General features: G+C 43.4%; 1 protein-coding gene across 2 annotated transcripts in view; it reads right to left on the bottom strand.

Annotated features, from left to right (window-relative positions):
* Positions 1–351: 351 nt before the first annotated feature.
* nectin1b (nectin cell adhesion molecule 1b) overlaps positions 352–21,499 on the bottom strand; it is a 780,494-nt gene continuing 759,346 nt past the window's right edge. For both annotated transcript variants that reach the window (XM_059956948.1, XM_059956950.1), the window contains one exon: positions 352–942. In XM_059956948.1, coding sequence (XP_059812931.1) covers positions 727–942 — 216 coding nt within the window. In that variant the 3' untranslated portion in view covers positions 352–726. The remainder of the gene's footprint in view (positions 943–21,499) is intronic.

Below are 21,499 nucleotides of genomic sequence, written 5' to 3'. Positions count from 1 at the left end.
ATTAGGATTGGCCAACCATTATCACAATATGGGGGTCACAACCAGCCAATGGGAGAGGAGGCTAACAGTGGAAATGTGCGGGATGCCCATTCAACCCAACCCTCCGAAACACATAGAGTTCACGATCAGACGGGGATCAATGCTGGTTATTGATCAGCCAGTGTTCAAGGGGCAGTGTTGAAAGTAGATTTTTCTGCATGTTAAAGTAAGACCCAAACCTATTGCATCAAAGACAGCAGCAGCAGCATTGTATACCCACTGTCACGTACACAAGAACAATATCAAACGGCACTAGAACTTTCAACATTTCCCCTCCCTCCCACCCTCACCAAAGCCTAACTTACTCCCCCATGACTGTCCCAGCAACCCGGACCAGTTGACATGCAGCAGTGTCTTGGCTCAAAAGCAGACACTCCTGATAGTGTCAGACCAAAAGCGCTATAACAAGGCCTCGGGCAGAAGTTTGCATGTGTTTGTGTTCGTGTTGACACTAATACTACTTGTGAAGGCAAAGTCACAACCTTAACCCTTTTAAAACCAGTGTGTGGCAGAAATATTTTCCCGTTTGAGTGCCACATGGGGCGCAAAAGAGTGAAACAAAACTCAAGTTCCATGGTTAACAAAGGGTTAAGTGGCTTTAAGCCAAAGTCTGAAAGAGGAGTTTTGTTGCTGGACAGTGGGCTCAGTGCTGCACCCTCATGGCCACGGTTGGTCAGTGACAGTCATTTACACATACTGTTCTTTTGGGTAAATGTATGGTGCCCGGGAGCCAGGCTGGGGATATCGGTGAGCGGCATCAGGGTGACGGGAAGGGTCCGGGGATCTATACGATAACTTATTATAAATAGGGTGGAGTTGCTCCAAGTAGTCGTCATGGTGATCGTGCTGGCCGCTCACGTATTCGTCCTCGTCTGATAGTTCTTCATAGCGATTTCCATTGTACTGTGGGAAGACAGGGCAGAGTTCAGATTCAGCTTTGTCATTTGCTTAGACAAATCAAACAACAATTTTTAACAGAAATCCATTTACACAACAGTAAGATTGCCTTTATCTCCATGGAGGATCACTATCTCCTGCTGGGCTATATTCCCCACCCTCCTGCACCTAGCTGACAGGTCTGGTCTTTATGTGACGCAACGTGAGCATTTGCTTGTGCATGTGTTACACATACATTTTATAAGAGCAGTAGATTTACCCATTCACTAGTTGGAGCTGGTTTGTAGAGGGTAAATGTTTCATTCTTTATTGTTAAGTGCAAACATAGAAGTCTCTTTTCACTTGGATAATGAAGCACTTAGGCTTTAGTGAACATTGAGTTTGATTGGTTCTAGCCATAAGACTGTGTTACATTGGGACTCAGTTGAATGACAGCTCGTCAGGGACTCCCAGCGTGACCCTTCCCTGTCTGTCATTGCTGCTGGCTCTACAGTCCTACTGGATCTCCACATTCTTCCATTTCAACTTCTTACGTATCCAGATTTGGCATCACGCCTCAACTGGATGGAACAGCCTGAGCTCTGGAATTTCCTCTGTAAACCTCCTCACCTCTCTGTCGCCCTCCTGAAAATCTGTCCTGTTTCAACAACTCCCCGCATCCTACAAAGTGGCCCAGTGTCAGGATTAGATTCTTTTTACCATCTTACCATACATACAAGGTGGTTCTGGTTTAAGGAGATGCACAGAGAGGAAATTCTACAACAGAAATGCAACTGAGATTTTCTTGTCTCAATGATATTGGGGGAGGAGCAGATTCCATGAGCATAATTTTCCCTTAGTTTCTCCTTGAGCAAAGATTTATTCTTAACAATGCACCAGAAAGAGTATCATTCTGTTCTGCACACATTTCAGGGAAGAAATTACAATCATTACCCCATCATCTTTGAGCTCATACAAAAGATACATTTCCCTGCAAACATCCTGAAATTCACTGAGTACTATTTTTCCACCACTATTACCTGGGAGATGACCTTCATGTTAAGAAGATGAGAATAAAATAACAAAGAAAAGCAAGAGCCTATTCAGCTTTTTAGGTTCGTGTCATCTTTCATCTCCATCTTCCTGCACTATCCCCATATCACTTGGAGAACAGGTCCTTCTGGCCCTTTGAGCCGTACCACCCCAGCAACCCCAGACAAACTCGGCTTAACCCTAACCTAACCACGGGATAATTCACAATGCCCAATTAATCTATCCAATGTGTCTTTTGACTGTGGGAGGAAACTGGAGCACTTGGAGAAAACCCACGCAGTCCATGGGGAGGTTGTACAGAGGACGTCGGAATTGAACTCTGAACTTCGATGCCCCAAGCTGTAATAGCGTCCCGCTAACCGCTACACTACTGTGACGCTTTTTTGATGTTCTTAGTTATAGAATCACACAGAGATACAGTAGAGTAACACACTCTTCAGCTCACTATATTACTGTGCACTCATTAAGCACCCATTTTTACCCTGATTCAACCCTAACCTGTTTAGTATCTAACCAACTATTGATCTCTGTTTTGAATATTCTCAAAAACTGAGCAACAATATGCAGAGGATTGCAAGAATTAGCACCCCAAGCTGAGACTGTGTCCTCCAATCTGTCAGCAGAATTAGACTTGCTGCAGTCACATAAGACCATAAGATATAGGAGCAGAATTAAGCCATTTGGCCCATCAAATCTGCTCCACCATTTCATCATGATTGATCCATTTCCCTCTCAGCCCCAGTCTCCTGTCTTCTCCCTGTATTCCTTCGTGCCCTGACCAATCAAGAATCTATCAACCTCTGTCTTAAATATACTCAACGACTTGGCCTCCACAGCCACCCGCGGCAACGAATTCCACAGATTCCCCACCCTCTGGTTAAAGAAATTCCTCCTCATCTCTGTTCTAAAAGAACACCCCTCTATTCTGTGCCCTCTGGTCTTAGACTCCCCCACCATAGGAAACATCCTCTCTACATCCACTCCATTGAGGTCTTTAAGAATTTTTCATAAGAGCATCCATAATTCACATTAGGATAGATGTGAAGTTGCTGAAGGAGATATGTAGTATGGTTCCAAGGATGAGTGATTCCAGTTTAAAGATTAAGATTGGAGGAGCTCCAGGATTAGATTGGAGATGTACAAGTACATCTTTATGTACTTTATGTACATGGCTTTATGTACTAGCCATGATCTTGTACACCTCCATCAAATCTTGAGAAGTTATTTGATGGAGATATACAAGATCATGGCTAGTTTAGATGGAGTTAATATAGGGAGGCTGTTCCCAGTGAAGGGGCATAGACTTAAAGTTTTGGACATCAGAAACAAGATTAATGTGAGAAGAAACATTTTTATGCAGTAAGTTTATGAATACTCACTGCTTGTGTGGAATGAGAGCCTTTGAAAAGGATGAAAGTCCCAAACTCTGGACTATTAGCAGTGATGGTGAGCTGTCTTGAATCACTGCAATCTTACAACAGAGTGATAGAGCATTGATATTTTGTGCCCCACAGTTCCCTGGGAGATGTTAGATGTAGGAGAGTGAGAGTGAGTTTAGAAGAAGCAAGCAGGGGCAGTAGGCATATTTTATGTGCCACAGTTTCCATGAAGACATTGGATTGCATGTAACTAGGCACTTGACAAGATCCAATAAAAAGAAGTTAGGTTTAAGCAGAGAGGCCATTGTGCAAGTGGCCATAGCGTGAATGGGCCAGTGTTAGAGTGGGGAGTTGAGGCTTTGGCTAATTGAGGCTTTCATGATGAGAGGCGTAGGCTGTAGGTAGGTTTTTCTCGTTATTTATTCTTTCCTTCTTTCTTATTGCACATTTAGAACAGTAGGGATGCCAGACAGGATTGTTGAATGCTCCTCTTGCGGTTTGTGGGAAGGGAGGGAGACCTCTAATGTCCCTGACGACTTCACCTGCAAGAAGTGCATTCAGCTGCAGCCTCTAACAGACCACGTTAAGGAGGCGGAGCTAGAGCTGGATGAACTCAGGATCATTTGGGAGGATGAGGGTTTGATTGACAGGACATACAGAGAGATAGTTACACTCAAGGTGCAGGTAACTGGGTGACTGTCATGAGGAGGAAAGGGGATAGGCAGCCAATGTAGAGTACCCCTGTGCCTGTTCCTCTCAACAACAGGTATACCATTTTGGATACTGTTGGAGAGGATGACCTATCAGGGGAAAGCCACAGTGGTCAGGTCTCTAGCACTGAGTCTGACTCTGTGACTTGGTAGGGAATTGGGAAGAAGAGGTGAGCTGAGGTGAAAAGGTACTTGCTGGTTAGGGGAACAGACAGGCGGTTCCGTGGATGAGACCGAGATTCCTGGATGTTACGTTGCCTCCCGGGTGCCAAGGTCCAGGACATCTCAAATCAAGTCCTCAGCATTCTTAAGTGGGAGGGTGAGTAGCCAGAGGTGGTGGTCCACGTAGTTACCAATGACATAGTTTGGAGGGGTGATGAGATCCTGCAAAATGAGTTCAGGGTGCTAGGTGCTTATTTAAGGGTCAGGACCTGCAGGGTTGTGATCTCAGGATCGCTACCCATGTTTTATGCCAGTGAGGTCAGAAATTGGAAGATTGTACAATGTAACATGTAGTCGGACTACAGATTTTTGGATCATTGGGCTTTCTTCCAGGTAAGGTGGGAGCTGTACAGAAAAGACAATTTGCAGCTGAACTGGAAGGAGACTAATATCCTAGTGGGAAGGTTTACTAGTGCTGCATGGGGTTGGTTTAAACTAGAGTTGCAGAGGGATGGGAACCAGAGTGCCAGAACAGGTAGTGGAAAGGTTCTGGGGAAAGACATTGTTTAGCCTACATACAAAGTCAGGAATTGACCTGCTGAGCATGGTGGGATAATGCTCTGAGCTGTGCATATTTCAATGAAAGGAGTATTGTAGGAAAGGCAGATGAGCTCAGAGCATGGATCAACACGTGGAATTATGACATTGTAGTCATCAGTGAGATTTGGTTGCAGGAGGGGCAGGACTGGCAGCTCAATGTTAAATTAAAGGGGGAGAGGTGGCATTATTAGTCAGGGAAAGTGTCATGGCAGTGCTCAGACAGGACAGCACAGCTCATCTAGTGAGGCTTTAGGGGTGGAACTGAGGAATAAGAAAGGTATGACCATGTTAAGGGACCATATTGTAGACCACCAACAGTCTGCAGGATTTAGAGGAGCAAATTTGTAGAGAGATTTGCAGACTGTTGCAAGAAACATAAGGTTGTGATAGTAGGTGTTTTTAACTTTCCCCATATTGACTGGGACTGCCACGTTGTAAAAGGGCTGGATGGGAAATAACTTATCAAATGTGTTTAGGGAAGTTTCCTTAATTAATCAATACATATAAGTTCCAACATGAGAGACTGTGATACAAAGACTCCTATTAGGGAATGGGACAGGGCAGGTGACAAAAGTTAGTGTAGGGGAACACTCTGCATCTTGTGATCGTAATTCTACTAGTTTCGAGGTAATTAGGGAAAAGGATAGGCCTGGTTCTCGGGTTGAAATTCTAAACTGGAAAAAGGTCAATTTTGATGGTATCAGAAAGGATCTGGCAAGTGTGGACTGGGACAGGCTGTTTTCTGGCAAAGATGTACTTGGTAAGAGGGAGGCCTTCGAAAGTGAAATTATGAGAGTACAGAGTTTGTATGTTCCTGTCAGAATAAAAGGTAAAGATAACAGGTTTAAGGAATCTTGGTTTTGAGAGATATTGAGGTAGGTAGGAACAAATGAGGTACTTGAGGAGTATAAGAAATGCAAAGGCAATCAGGAGGGCTAAAAAAGATGTGAGGTTGCACTAGCCAACAACATGAGAAGAATCCAAAGGGCTTCTACGGATATGTTAAGAGCAAAAGGGTTGAAAGGGGCAAAATTAGTCCTCTGGAAGATCAGAGTAGCAATCTATGCATGGAGCTGAAGGAGATGGGGGAGATCGTAAATGGATTTTTGCATCTGTATTTATTCAGGAGACAGCCATGGAGTCTATAGAAGTGAGGCAAAGTAGCAGTGAGGTCATGAACCCTATACAGATTACAGAGGAGGAGGTGTTTGCTGGTTTGAGGCAAATTAGGGTGGATAAATACCCAGGACCTGACTAGACTCTATGGGAGGCTAGTGCAGAAACTGCAGGGGCCCTAGCTGAGATATTTACAACATCTTTAGCCATGGGTGAGATGCCAGAGGATTGGAGGAGAGCTAATGTTGTTCTGTTGTTTAAGAAAGGTGTGAAGAATAGGCCAGTGAGGCTGACATCAGTATTGGAAAATTTATTAGTAGGTATTGTAAGGAATCAGATAAGTATTTGGATAGACAAGAACTGATTAGGTACATTTGTGTGCGGTAGGTCGTGTCTAACTGATCCTATAGAATTTTTCATAAGTTACCAGGAAAGTTGATGAAAGCAAGGTAGTAGATGTTGTCCACATGGATTTTAGCAAGGCATTTGACAAGGTCCTACATGGGAGGTTGGTCAAGAAGGTTCAGTTGCTTGGCTTTCAAGATGAGATAGTAAATTGGATTAGATATTGGCTTTGCAGGAGAAGCTAGTGAGCCGAGAGGACTACTCTCTGCTTCTCCAGCGAAGCCAATATCCAATCCAATTTACTATCTCATCATGAATGTCTCTCTGACTGGAGGCCTGTGACTAGTGGAGTGCCGTAGGAACTGATGCTGGGTCCGTAGTTGTTAGTCATCTATATTGACATTCTGGATTATAATATGGTAAACTGGATAGTCAAATTTGCAAGTGACAGCCAGATTGGATGTGTAGCGGACAGCGAGGAAGTCTATCCAAGCTTGCAGTACGATTTAGACCAGCTAGAAAACTGGGCTGAAAAATGGCAGATGGAATTTAATGTTGGCAAGTGTGAGGTGTTGCAGTTTGGGAGGACTCATCTGGGTAGATCCTATATGGTGAGTGTTAGGGCACTGAGGAGTGTGGCAGAACAGAGGGAAATGGGAATACAGATCCATAATTCCTTGAAAGTGGCATGACAGGTAGACAAAATCATAATGAAAGCTTTCGCACATTAGCTTTAATGAATCTCTGTATTGAGTAGAGGAGTTGGGATGTTATGTTAAAGTTGTATAATACGTTGGTGAGGCCTAATTTGATCTATTGTGTGCAGAGTTGGTCACCTACCTACAGAAAAGAAGTTAATAAGATTGAAAGAGTGCAGAGAAAATTTACAAGGATATTGTCAGGACTTGAGGTCCTAAGTTATAGGGTAAGTTTCAATAGGGTAGGACTTTATTCCTTAGAATGTAGAAGGTAGAGAGGAAATTTGATAGAGGTACACAAAATTATGAGGGGTATAGATAGGGTAAATGCAAACTGGCTTTTTCCACTGAAGTTAGGTGAGACTACAACTCTAAGTCATGGGTGAAGAGTGCAATGTGAAATGTTTAAGGGGAACAGGAGGGGACATTTCTTCACTCAGAGAGTGGCGAGAGTGTGGAATGAGCTAGCAGCACAAGTGGTGGATGCGGGTTCAATTGCAACATTTAAGAGAAGTTTGGATAGGTACATGGATGGGAGGGGTATGGCGGGCTATGGTCCAGATGCAGGCTGATGGGACTAGGCAGATTAACGGTTCAGTATGGACTAGATGGGCCAAAGGGCTTGTGTTTTTGCTGTAATGTTCTAGGACTGTTGGACTCTTGAGCAGTACAGCACAGAAAGAGACCCTTTGACTTATCTATTCTGTGCTGACATGGTCTTCTGCCTAGACCCATCTATCTGGACTTGGGCCATAGCATTCCATATCTCTCATCCATGTACTTATTCAAACTTCGCCTACATGTTATCTTTGAACCCGCATCTACCACTTCTGCTGGCAACTCATTCCACACTCTGAGAGAAGAAGATCCCCCTCAGATTCCCATGAAATATTTCACCTTTCTCCCTCAACTTAAGTCATCTAGTTCTAGTCTGATCCCACATGAGCTATAAAGCAAGCATGCATTCATCTTATCTGTAACCTTCATAACTTTGTATGCCTCTATAAGATCTCCCCTCAGTCTCCTGTGCTTCAGGGAATAAAGTTTTAAGCTATTTAACCTTTCCCTATGACTCGGGTTCTCAAATCCAAACAATATAGTTGTAAATTTTCTCTGTAATCTATCAAGCTTACAACTAGTGATTCAATGAGAAAGGCTCAGTACCACCTTCTCTGCTTGTAATGATGGTGGAATTAGAATTGATCTGATCTTTGGACAAGGATTTGAACAGGCAGGGTTATAGGGAAGGAAGAGAGGAATAGGATGGATATGATGCTTTCCTAGGAATTTCCAATGATTCAATGGGACAAATGGACTCCTACGATTCTGTGATCATTTATTCTATCTTTTATTCATTTACCTGATGTGGGCATTCTTGGTAAGATCATCCCAAATCACCACTGAGAAGTTGGTACAAAGCCTTCTTAATAAATCACTACAATTTTAGAATGATAGTAGTGATTTAAGATGGTTCACCATTATTTCAGTCAGTTCAGAGTTTGGGGCTTTCATCTAGCCAACAGTAAAGGAACAGTGGAATATTTCCAAACCAGGAATGTGTAACTTGAGGAAAACTTGCTGGTGGTAGCAGGGAATGCAAGCCAAATCTAACTAAATTCTCCTTATTTGTCTGTTCCCTCATCCCAAAAATCGTGTACTGAACCCTTTCTGCTCTTATTTCAATTGCAGGTCAGTCCATCCTTAGATAAGGAAAAAGGCTGCTGTTGCTGTCCATGTGTGATTTCACCAAGGGTAATATTTCAATCTCTTTGGAACATTGAGATGTTCTTTATTATCCTAATCTCTAGTTGAACCTAATCTCTACATTAAAAAAAAATGCTCAGTTTTTATTTTTCACCTTGAAGTTCCTCCACAGTATACACATGCACCAATTTATTTCCTACTTACTTCACCAGGCTACATCCCTTGGCAGCTTCCCTATGTCCTCCTCTCAGCTTGCATTCTGATCTAATTTCATACTATGAGCAAACCTGGTTCTTTCCTCTAAGTCATTAACTTGGACTCCTCCCACCCTGGTTTTTCTCTCTTCATCCCTCTCCTGCAAGGCAGAAGATCCAAAAGCCCAAAATCACATGTCACCAGACTCAAAGACTTCTATCCTGCTTTTTCAGACTCTTGAAAAGGCTTCTCAATTGCTACAGTTGAATTCTTGTTCTCCCAATCTACCTTGTCATGGGCTTTAATTATTCATTTACCAACATTGCTCTTGGTATTCTGCATTGTCTTCTTGTCGCTATCCCAAAGTACGGCATGATTTGCCCAGGTGGCACACTGACCCAAAGCTTTTCACTGTACACGTGGCAATAATAAGCCAATAACAAGATTGCGAAGAACTGAGGTTCAATCACTGACTCTTGCCTGCCAACCAGAAAGTGGATTGTCCATTAACCAATCCTCAATATTCGTTGCTGCAGACCTGTGTTAGCTTGTGGCACCTTACTGAACGCTTTGTGAAAGTCCAATTTTATCTATTATTGAGATACAGCACGGAATAGGCCCTTCTGGCCCTACGAGCCACACCCCCAGATTTAACCCTAGCCTCACGAGACAACTTACAATGATCAAGTAACCTACCAACCGGTAGGTCTTTGGACTGTGGGAAGAAACTGGAGCACCTGGAGGAAACCCACATGGTCATGGGGACAATGTTCAAATTGCTTACAGACAGCGGTGGGAATTGAACCTGGGTCCCCTGAACTGTAAAGCATTGTGATGACCATTATGTTACCATGCCGCCTACAAATGTACTACATGCAGTATTTTCCTTTCATCTACTGCCAATCGCAACTCAAAAATTCTAACATATTTGTCAGCTATGATGGCCCAAAGGTTTGCTCTTAAAAAAATGTTTAAGAAGCAGATTTCACCAAGTTTTCTCTCTGTTCTGAAGGCTCTGCAGAATTTCCATCCTAAATATTCAACACTGCTCCCAGCGTGTCCCAGTAGACCTGGATAGGTCCATGTATAGACAATAGGTGCAGAAGTAGACCATTTGGCCCTTCAAGCCTGCACCACCATTCTGAGATCATGGCTGATCATCTACTATCAATACCTGGTTCCTGCCTTGTCCCCATATCCCTTGATTCCCCTATCCATAAGATACCTATCTAGCTCCTTCTTGAAAGCATCCAGAGAATTGGCCTCCACTACCTTCCGAGGCAGTGCATTCCAGACCCCCACAACTCTCTGAGAGAAGAAGTTTTTCCTTAACTCTGTCCTAAATGACCTACCCCTTATTCTTAAACCATGCCCTCTGGTACTGGACTCTCCCAGCATCTGGAACATATTTCCTGCCTCTATCTTGTCCAATCCCTTAATAATCTTATATGTTGCAATCAGATCCCCTCTCATTCTCCTTAATTCCAGCGTGTACAAGCCCAGTCTCTCTAACCTCTCTGCGTAAGACAGTCCGGACATCCCAGGAATTAACCTTGTGAATCTACGCTGCACTTCCTCTGCAGCCAGGATGTCCTTCCTTAACCCTGGAGACCAAAACTGTACACAATACTCCAGGTGTGGTCTCACCAGGGCCCTGTACAAATGCGAAAGGATTTCCTTGCTCTTGTACTCAATTCCCTTTGTAATAAAGGCCAATATTCCATTAGCCTTCTTCACTGCCTGCTGCACTTGCTCATTCACCTTCAGTGACTGATGAACAAGGACTCCGAGATCTCTTTGTATTTCTCCCTTACCCAACTCTACACCGTTCAGATAATAATCTGCCTTCCTGTTCTTACTCCCAAAGTGGATAACCTCACACTTATTCACATTAAATGTCATCTGCCAAGTATCTGCCCACTCACCCAGCCTATCCAAGTCACCCTGAATTCTCCTAACATCCTCATCACATGCCACACTGCTACCCAGCTTAGTATCATCAGCAAATTTGCAGATGTTATTTTTTATGCCTTCATCCAAATCATTAACGTAAATGGTAAACAGCTGTGGTCCCAATACCGAGCCCTGTGGCACCCCACTAGTCACCACCTGCCATTCCGAGAAACACCCATTCAACGCTACCCTTTACTTTCTATCTGCCAACCAGTTTTCTATCCATGTCAATGTCTTCCCCCCGATGCCCTGAGCTTTGATTTTACCCACCAATCTCCTATGTGGGACCTTATCAAATGCTCTTTGTGCTCCAGCCAATTCCAGCCATTGTTCCACCATGTCATTTCTATACCATTCATCATTAGCATATCTCACTGCCTACAATACCTTCTCAATATCCCTAGCACATACCCTGACTGGATGTTTTAAATGTGCACCCCCAAAGCAAGTTCCCACCCACTTTTTGGGAGAAACCAACGGTGAATCACCAAGAAGCTCTGGCACAACTTCTGACAGCCAATCAAGAAAGATGATTTTATCAATGCGGCCCCCTCTACATTGGTGAAATCCATTGTAAATTGGGGGACCACTTTGTCAAGCACCTCTGCACCATCTGCCACAAATGGGACTTCCCGGTGGCCAAATATTTTAATTCCAATTCCCATTCCTGTTCTAACGTGTTGGTCCATGGCCTCCTCTTGTGCCAAGATGAGACCACCCTCAGACACCTTTTATTCTGGCTGGGTAGCATCCAATCTGAAAGCATGAATATCAATTTCTCCTTCTGGTAAACAAATTTCCACCCTCCCCCCCATTCCCCACTCTAGGTTTTTACCTCTTCTCACCTGCCTTTTACTTCCCCCTGGGCCCTTTCTCCCATGGTCCACTCTCTTCTCCTATTAGATTCCCTCCTTTCCAGCCCTTTATCCTTCCCACTCACCTGGCTTCCTCTATCATGTTCCAATTAGCCTGCTTCCCCTCCCCGCACCTTTTTGTTCTGGCATCTTCCCTCTTCCTTCTTAGTCCTGATGAAGGGTCTCGGTCCAAACTGTCAACTATCTATTCATTTCCATAGATGCTGCCTGACCTGCTGAGTTCCTCCAGCATTTTGTGTGAGTTGCTTTGGATTTCCAGCATCTGCAGATGTTCTCATGTTCACAGTTTTCTACCTACCAATTGCCTTGTGCTGAACAGCAGACAAGCTTAATCATGGATAGAGAAGTGGGTGTGGGGAGATTCTTGTTAATGAAATTAACTAATCTTGGGTGATAAGATAACAGCTCTATTTCTATCCTTAATATCTCTATTTTCCCCTTTCAAGGTTCTTTTGAAGACCCTGACCTGGAGTTACACACTGACTTTGGTTCTTTGTGGGAATGGGACCCACTCTCGGGGTCTCACGACTGGCCACTATTTGTTCGATGTACCAAGGACGTGACCTAGAAGACTAGCGCATCTTCAGGGTTCCAGGATTTCGTGGCTCTGGAGGCGGGCAGACTCAAGGTTGGTTCCTCCGCAGGAAACTGGTGTGTTGAGGGAGTACACAGAAGATCGAAAGCAGCGAGCTGGCTGCCGGCTGTGTGCCCAGAGACCCGAGTTCTTTGGGCGTAGAGCTCGGAAGAGGCGACACAACAGACTTTTAACATCGTAAATCAGCCATTTGTTTGTTATGTCTCCCTTCTTGCTGTGAAACGAGGACACCTCTTTGTCCCTTATTAGGGAGAGAGAGAGCCTGTGGTATGTCAAATTACCGGGCATAGTAGTCTTTGGGGTACTGCAAGTCTGTGTCTTTACTGATGCTTTGCTACACGCTTGAGTGCTCGGTGGGGGGGGGGGGTGCCCATGCTTTTTTGCTGGGGGGGGTCATTGCTTTGCTGCTGGTTATGCATGGGAGGTGGGAGTTGGGGGGGAGGCTTTGGGGTTCTAACATTTAACTGTCTTTCATTCTTTGGGGCATTCCTCTGTTTTTGTGGATGGTTGCAAAGAAAAAGAATTTCAGGATGTATATTTTATATGTTTCCCTGACATCAAATGTACCTTTGAAACCTTGAAATCTTTGAAGAATAGGTATTGTTAATTTCTAAGTTTTTGTAACACTGAGTTTGATTCTTAATTTTGTAATAATTTTCTTGCAGTGTATTGGAGACTTGCATCCTGACAATACTCATTCATTGTACAGTCAGGTCAGGCTGGTCTTGGCAATGCTGGTATAGTTATGATAGTGAGTGCTCCCTAGGGCAACAAAATTCACCCAGTCATGAAATGTCTCACCATAACACTACTATCAATAAACCAACCAATCAATATGTGGTTTTAAATAATATCAATGAGATGAGTTGATCTATGAGTCTATTAAACATAGAAACCCTACAGCACAATACAGGCCCTTCAACCCACAAAGTTGTGCCGAACATGTCCCTACCTTAGAAATTACTAGGCTTACCTATAGCCCTCTATTTTTCTAAGCTCTATGTACCTATCCAAAAGTCTCTTAAAAGACCTTTTCATATCCGCCTCCACCACTGTTGCCAGCAGTCTATTCCATGCACTCACCACTCTGAGTAAAAAACTTACCCCTGACACCTCCTCTGTACCTACTCCCCAGCACCTTAAACCTGTGTCCTCTTGTGGCAACCATTTCAGCCCTGGGAAAAAGCCTCTGACTATCCACATGATCAATGCCTCTCATTATCTTATATACCTCTATCAGGTCACCTCTCATCCTCTGTCGCTCCAAGGGGAAAAGGCTGAGTTCACTCAACCTATTCTCATAAGGCATGCTCCCCAATCCAGGCAACATCCTTGTAAGTCTCTTCTGCACCCTTTCTATGGCTTCCACATTCTTTCTGTAGTGAGGCAACCAGAACTGAGCACAGTACTCCAAGTGCAGCCTGACCAGGGTCCTATATAGCTGTAACATTACCTCTCGGCTCCTAAATTCAATTCCACGATTGATGAAGGCCAATATACTGTATGCCTTCTTATCCACAGAGTCACCTGCACAGTAGCTTTGAGCATCCAATGGACTTGGACCCCAAGATCCCTCTGATCCTCCACACTGCCAAGAGTCTTACCATTAATACCATATTCTGCCATCATATTTGAAACTCCAAAGCTTAGAATCAAAAAGTGGAGTTCATACATAAGATCTGATAATGATCTGACCATTGCATCATTCTTGCCTGGAATCTGTTCTTGAGCCAGGTAACAACCACACTATATAGATTTTATGAGACATTTCTTTCCCAGTTAACAGATGAGAAGTCCAAGGTCGTGCAATGTTCAGTTGAGTTCTTAAGATTGGAAGTCTGAGTTTCCCTTTAAAGGTCTACAGATAATATTTTGTAAGTATTTTAAAAAGATAATCTGAAAGTGGCTGAAATTAACATGGACCAGCATTCTATATGTGTTGGCTTTTCACTATTTTGAAATAAAATGGGGAACATTTTGCATGGGCAAGTTAGTTGTTTTCTATGTGTATCTTACTTCCTCACTTGAAGAATGATATCCAACTTAACAACAAAAAAAAAGTCTGTATGCTGGTATCAGTCAGCCATGTTAGCTTTCTCCAACTAACCCATCAGCATACCGTTCTATTCTTCTCTGCATTACTGCTTATTCAATTCAATCCAATCATTACTGCTTATTCAATTCAATCCTATCATCCAATTCACTCTGCATGATGTCTCTCTACTTTTGCACTACTTTGGGTAAAATATTTTTGTCTGAATTCCCTATTGGATTTATTGGTGATTATTTTATGATAGTCATAGAGTGCTGCAACACAGAAACAGGCCCTTCAGCCCATCTAGTCCATGCTGAACTGTTATTTTCCCTCATCCCATTGGCCTGCACCCTGGACCATAGCTCTCCATACCCCTCCAATCCATGTACTTATTTAATCTTCTCATAAAAGTTGCAACTGAACCTGCATCCACCACTTTAGCTGGTACTTCATTCTGCACTCACACCACCCTCTGAGTGAAGATGTTCCCTCTCAGCTTCCTTTTAAACACTTCACCTTTCACCTTTAACCTATGACCTCTATATCATAAAACCATAAGACATAAGAGTAGAATTGGGCCATCTGGCCCATTGATCATGGCTGATCCTTTTTTTCCCTCCTCCTCAACCCCATTTCCCGGCCTTCTCCCTGTAACCTTTGATGCCATGTCCAATCAAGAACCTATCAATCTCTGCCTTAAATACACCCAGCAACCTGGCCTCTGCAGTTGCATGTGGTAACAAATTCCACAAATTCACCACCTTTTGATATAAAGAAATTTCTCCACATCTCTGTTTTGAAAGGGCACCCCTCTATCCTGAGGCTGGGTCCTCTTGTCCTAAACTCTCCCACCATGGGAAACATCCTTTCCACATCTACTCTGCCTAGGCCTTTCAACGTTTGAAAGGTTTCAATGAGATCCCCCCCTCCCCCCCCATCCTTCTGAATTCCAGCGAGTGCAGACCCAGAGCCATCAGACGTTCCTCATATGATAACCCTTTCATTCCTGGAATCATTCTTGTGAACCTCCTCAGGACACTCTTCAATGCCAGCACATCTCTTCTAAGATGAGGAGCCCAAAACTGTTCACAATACTCAAGGTGAGGCCCCACCAATGCCTTTTAAAGCCTCAGCATCACATCCTTGCTCTTGTATTCTAGACCTCTCGAAATGAATGCTAACATGGCATTTGCCTTCCTCACCACCGACTCTACCTGCAATTTAACCTATATATCCAGTTTCACCCAACCTCAGTGGATAAAGACTACTTGTATTCACCCTCTCTCTACCCCTCATAATTTTAAATGACCCTGTCAAATTGCCCTTCATTCTCCTATGCTCCAGGGAATAAAGTCCTAGCTTATTCAACCTTTCCCTATAACTCGGGTCTTCAAGTGCTGGCAACATCCTTGTAAATTTTCTCTGTACTCTTTCAATCTTATTGATATCATTTCTTTAGATAAGTGACCAGAACTGCACACAATACTCCAAATTTGAATTCACCAAAGTCTTATACAACCTCAACATAACTTCTCAACTATGATGACTCATTGTTTGGCCTCTCCCCTCCTTTGGTGAGAAGATTTTCTACATGCCTGCCCTACCAACCACACATTAAAGACCTCAGTCAAATCATTCACAATTCTCCTATTTCCAGAGCAAAGGGACTCAGACTGTTCCAGATTTCCTCATTGTTCCAACTCCTCACTTCTGTTATCATCTATATAAGTAACAATGATGTGATTGAGGTCCATTCATGAGAGGTTTCAGAGACTGAAGGGGTTGCTGTGGTTTTCTAAGGTTTCGCCAAGGTCTCACAATCTCTCCCTGATCCTGCTGTCATTTTGCAGCACGTAATCTCCAGGCTTCTGCGCGCCACTTGATAGTAACCACAGGTAGATCTCCTTGTGGTTCAGGGTATGAGGTATAGTTGGGGCAGGGGCGTTGGAAGCTTCACAGGACTGCCCCATCCAGTGAGGACACGTCAGCAATGTGCTTAAACTCAATGGCATGCATCACTAATGTGTAGAGTAGTGCTGGTGCTACAGCACTCTCAACAACCTCGGGTAGCTTCCCTTCAATGCCAGCCATAACCTCTCTAACCTGGTACATGCTTGACAATGTGGCTGCATCCTGAATTCCCTTTATTTTTGTTATCTCAGTTCCAGAGAGAGAGAGATTGTTTCTAAGATGCTCAGAACTTTAACTGTCCTGTGGTACACTTCTTTAATGTCCTCATCCATTTAAATTTTACCTTTGCTATAATTTTTCTATTTCCTCCACTCCCTGGACTCATCCTAATCTGCCCTTGAAGCGATGCCCAAGAAACTGACATTGGAAGGTTGAGTATAAATAGTCTACATCCATGTTAGTGTATAAAATCTACCGATATCCACAGTGGAGTAAGTCATGCCAAAAGAGAAAAGTGCCTAAGTGCATTGAACTTAAGAGACAACTGTCCTTGTGGAGATGGAAGTCTTCTTTGCCCTCTGCATGAATAAAGCCGTGTGGAACTTTCTGCAACTGCAGTGATATTTTAAAATAGATCTATGCTTATAGTGTGGCAGACTATCACTTTGTTTTAAAATCAAAACTGGTCAATACAATTACAATACAATACAATTATTTAGGCAAATTTGCAATACACAGTTTAAATAATTCTTAGATTCATTCTGTAGCATGCCAAGAGTGCAACTGGTCTGAGCAGCAACCAGTGCAAAATGTTAAAACATTCATTATAAACATACACAAAAAGCACTGGGTGCATAAGGGTGTGAATAATTGGAGCTGGTTGGCGCATAGACTGGAACATGCACTACTAAGTCCGTTAGAGATGGAACCATTTCACTAAGTGCATTGCGTGCAATGGTGACCAGATTACTTTGAGGAACAAAGAGGGGGAAGTGCAGAAGTGTACCTGGAGGTCAAAGGTCTGAGGGAAAGGCCTAAAAAGGCATGCGTTAGCGTAAGTTAGGCTGGATAGTTGCATACTCGACAAGATCTCCGCCAGCGTGAATGGAAGTCCGTGGGCTGGGGTGTGAAGAGGCCAGGGCGGCAGTGTCGAGCTCAGCATATTGGATGTCATAGTCCTTGGCACCAGGAGTCTAGAGTTAAGAGTGACAGGAAATGGGGAGAGAAGGGGAGGGAGAAAGACAGAGAGAGAGAGGGAGAAAGAGAGATCAAGGCAAGAAACAAGAGGGGGAAGAAAGACAGTAATAGAGAAAAAAATTAAAGAATAGAACTGATGCAGAATTTAAAAAGATTTCTGAAACAGCAAACTAAATAATTAGTACAACCAGAACTGGCAGAGGTGCAGGTTAAAAATAGCAAGAGCTGACAGTCACTCCCTCTGTAAAATCTGAAAGGTCGCAAAATCAACGCTGACCATTTGGAAATAGAAAGAACAATTGCCCATGTTGCCTGCTCAGCACATCCTATTCATAGATTGGCTGCTCACAATTTTTGGTTATAATTTAGTGACTAGACAAACTTATGGAAAGAATGGTATTAATTTGGTGCCTTTCTCAATCTCTGATCTTTCCAAAAACTTCCCAGCTCATGAGGCAGTTCAGGGAAATTAGTCACTGTTACATTGGTAATCACGCAGCAAACGCACAGAGGACTAAATCCTCTGTTTGTAAGGCATTCACATTGCGGGGTCATTGGGGGAGAGTGATATAACGATGAGTTTAATTTAATTAAAATTTAATTTAGAGATACAGGCCCTTCTGGCTCAACATGCCCATGTCATCCAATTACATCCATGTGACCAATTAAGCAACTTATCTGTATGTCTTTGAAATGTGGGAGGAAATTGGAGCACCCGGAGGAAACCTATGTGGTCATGAGGAGAACGTACAAACTCCTTACAGACAGCAGCGGGAATTGAACCAGTGGCACTGTAATAGTTGTTAAGAAGGCACTCAGCACATTGGCCTTTTTTGTTAAGGGGTTGCAGTTTAACAATAGACAGATCCTGTTAGAATTATGCAGGTGTTGTGGGGTCACACCTCCAGTACTGTCCATACATTTGATCTACCTGCCTAAACAGAGATATTGTAGCACTGGAGGTAGTTCAAAGCAGCGACAAAGTGCTGGAAGAACAGTCTGTCAGGTGGCATTTGGGGAGGGAAATGGACTGTTAGTATTTCGGGTTGACATCTGGAACATCAATTGACCATTTCCCTCCACTAGGCTAATTCCTGGGATCTCCTGTCAAGAGAGGCTCAACAGTTTTGAATCTATATTCCTCAGTGTTTAGAATAATACAGCATGAGCTTATTCAATCATAGAAGACACTAAGGGGACTTGACAAGGTGTTGAGATGTTTTCACCAGTGGGAGAGGTGAACAAAGTTACAAGATAAGAGACTAGTCATTTAAAACTGAGTTGCATTGAAATTTCTTTCCTCAGAGGGTAGTGAATCTCTGTAACTTTCTGTCCTGCAGGGTTCTGAAGGCCAAGCAATAGTTGTATTTTAGGGTGAAGATTGCTAATTATTTAAAGGATCCTTGAGGGCTATGGGGAACTGGCAGGGAAGAAGGGTTGAGGCCATCGTAGATCAGTTGTGATCATGCTGAATGGTGAGGTAGACTTGGGTGGCCAAGTACCCTACTCTGATTCCTATGATCTTATGTTCTTGATCTTCCAATTGTGCCACCAGATATTTTACTGTACTCAGTGAGAATAAGTATCCATACCAATGCACTCGGCTAAGAGCCAATGTCTGCCATGGCAACCCAGTTGGAATCAATGCCAATGGGACCGTACTTCAATCAGAGTCTGTGTCTATGCCACCATAACCCACTTGAAAGGAGTTCAAACTGTAGCGGAGACTGTATCTTGGAGTGAGTTTAGTAACTTTAGTCATTACAAGGGGAAGCAGATAGAGAGCATAATACCAGAGAAGCAAACATTAATGTCTCACCAGTGATTGGTGCCAAAGGCAGCATTTTCTGTCTTTGGTTTGTTGACTGGTCTATAACACGGTTTATTTGCTTAGAGAGGGGGTACAGAAACAGTCCACGTTTCTGCCACTGATCTTGATGAGTAATGCCAGCTGGAAAGAGTGACCTTTGCTTGCAAAGGGCAAGGATAGAAAGAAGCAGTGAGTTCTGAGAGCTACCAAGGTCAAAGCCAGAGATCCTGTCATGTGGGTAAGTGTAATGAGGAGAGTCAATGACACTCGAGGACATTTTGACTGATTTTGCTGGTTGTGGGAAGGAAATAACCACTTCTGTGTTGGTGCCATCCAACCACTGTGTTAGCTTCAGGTGATTGGCCATTTTAATTTACAGAGTGCATTCCTAGAATGCAAGTTCGACTGCTATGGGAGAAAAGTGAACAGAGTGAGGATTAGGCTCTCTCCATCCAATGTTAAAAACAGGCAATCAAAATCCAGACTGGACAGAAAGAACTAGTGTGAGCTGGTCTCACCACTCCCCCTCTCCCCTCACTGGGATCTGACATTGACCTTTTACTTTTGATTTTCTCCTTGGGATCTGTGAAACTGGGGCTGTTTGATACCTGCAGCTGATCAGTGCATCGTAATGAGGGAAGACGCTTAAAATGGCAGGTTTGGCTGAGAACTACTAATTCTGCCACTGTGTTGGACATCATTTTACAGTGTACAGGAGTGACTGTCCTTTTAAGACTCTAATCTTGATGCTTCTGTTTCTCTTAACATGTTACTGTACATAGTTTTACACCTCTTTCAGCATCCAGTGAGCACTCGGCAACTTAACAATAATCCCATCATCTTCTACTGTACACCCAATAGCTTCAGCTGGCCTGAACTTGTCAATGCATTTTGTCAGCATGTATGAAGCAGCACCAATATATCACAAAATAAGAATTGAATTTATGGAAACAAACACATTGCCCAACATGCTCTTTGTTGATTCACTTCCCTTCTGTTCTCCATAGTCCCACAATCCTTTCCCCTTGGAGCATCCATCGAACTCTCTTTTGAAAGTTGGCATTGAGCCTGTTCCCACGACCCTTGCAGTCCCATCTCTGCCCCTCAATCACTCACTGCATTGAAAGGTTTTACCACGTTTCCCCTCTGGCCCTAAGCTTAAACGAATACAATTCATTTGGAACATGATGGCAGGTTCGGTCAATTGTCAGGAAGTCCGGGTTCAGCTGCGACCATCGAGGTGGGTCAAGTAATGAAAATGGAGTTCAGAACTGTTCCTACACTGCCCCAGCAACACAGCAGTGACCTGTGAAATGAGATGGCACACCCGCTACTGTTAAATATAAGCTGCTTTTTAGTTGGGCTGGGTTTAATCCCAAGAGCAGAAAGGATCAGACATATTTCTGCCATACTTAAGATATTTGTCTGCACCCCACTGAGGTGATCATCATCAGCTCTACCTGGGCACCATGGGAAGCCCAATTACACAGGTAAAGGGATAGGAAAGTAAAACTTAATTATTTCCTGGCACCCCATTAACGATTAGCTTTATTTGTCACATGTTCTTCAAAACACACTGTGAAGTGTGTTGCTTACATCAAATCAAAATCAGCGAGAATTGTGCTGGGCAGCCCGCAAGTGTTACCACTCATCTGGCGCCAACATAGCATGCCCACAACTTATCAATTCTAATCCATATGCCTTTGGAATGTGGGAGGAAACCAGAACACCCAGATGAAACCCACTTACACAGGGAGAACACACAAACTCATTAGAGACAGAGGCAGAAATTGAACCTCAATCAGTGATCGGTGGCGCTGTAATAGTGTTACACTAACCGTTATGATACCATGCCACCCTTCGATTGGAAGAGAGTCCTGACAGTAGCACCCAAGGTGAAAACTTACCCCTGCTCCAAGTACTTTTAACACTTGGTGTAAGCTTTAAGAATCCGTCCACTCTTTTACATTTTTAAAATTGTCCTTTCTGCTTCACTCAAAGATCTCAGTGAAATCTTCCCACTAACAGCCATTAATATCATAGTTTCTAAAAACAGGCTTAACAGCTCAGCAAAGCAAAGTTACAACTAAACAAAATATGGGGTGAAAATGCACAGTAATCTTGAGAACACTTCTAACCTGACACTCCCCTTTTCTCCCACTTTCCCCCACATTACAGTTCAATGAAACTTCCAGTTTTCTCATTGTAATTGGTCTGAGGTGGAAACTTTCTGATTTTATGTAGCG

This window comes from Hypanus sabinus, chromosome X2, assembly GCF_030144855.1.
Source record: "Hypanus sabinus isolate sHypSab1 chromosome X2, sHypSab1.hap1, whole genome shotgun sequence".
NCBI lineage: Eukaryota > Metazoa > Chordata > Chondrichthyes > Myliobatiformes > Dasyatidae > Hypanus > Hypanus sabinus.
This window is presented reverse-complemented; position numbering and strand designations above follow the sequence as displayed.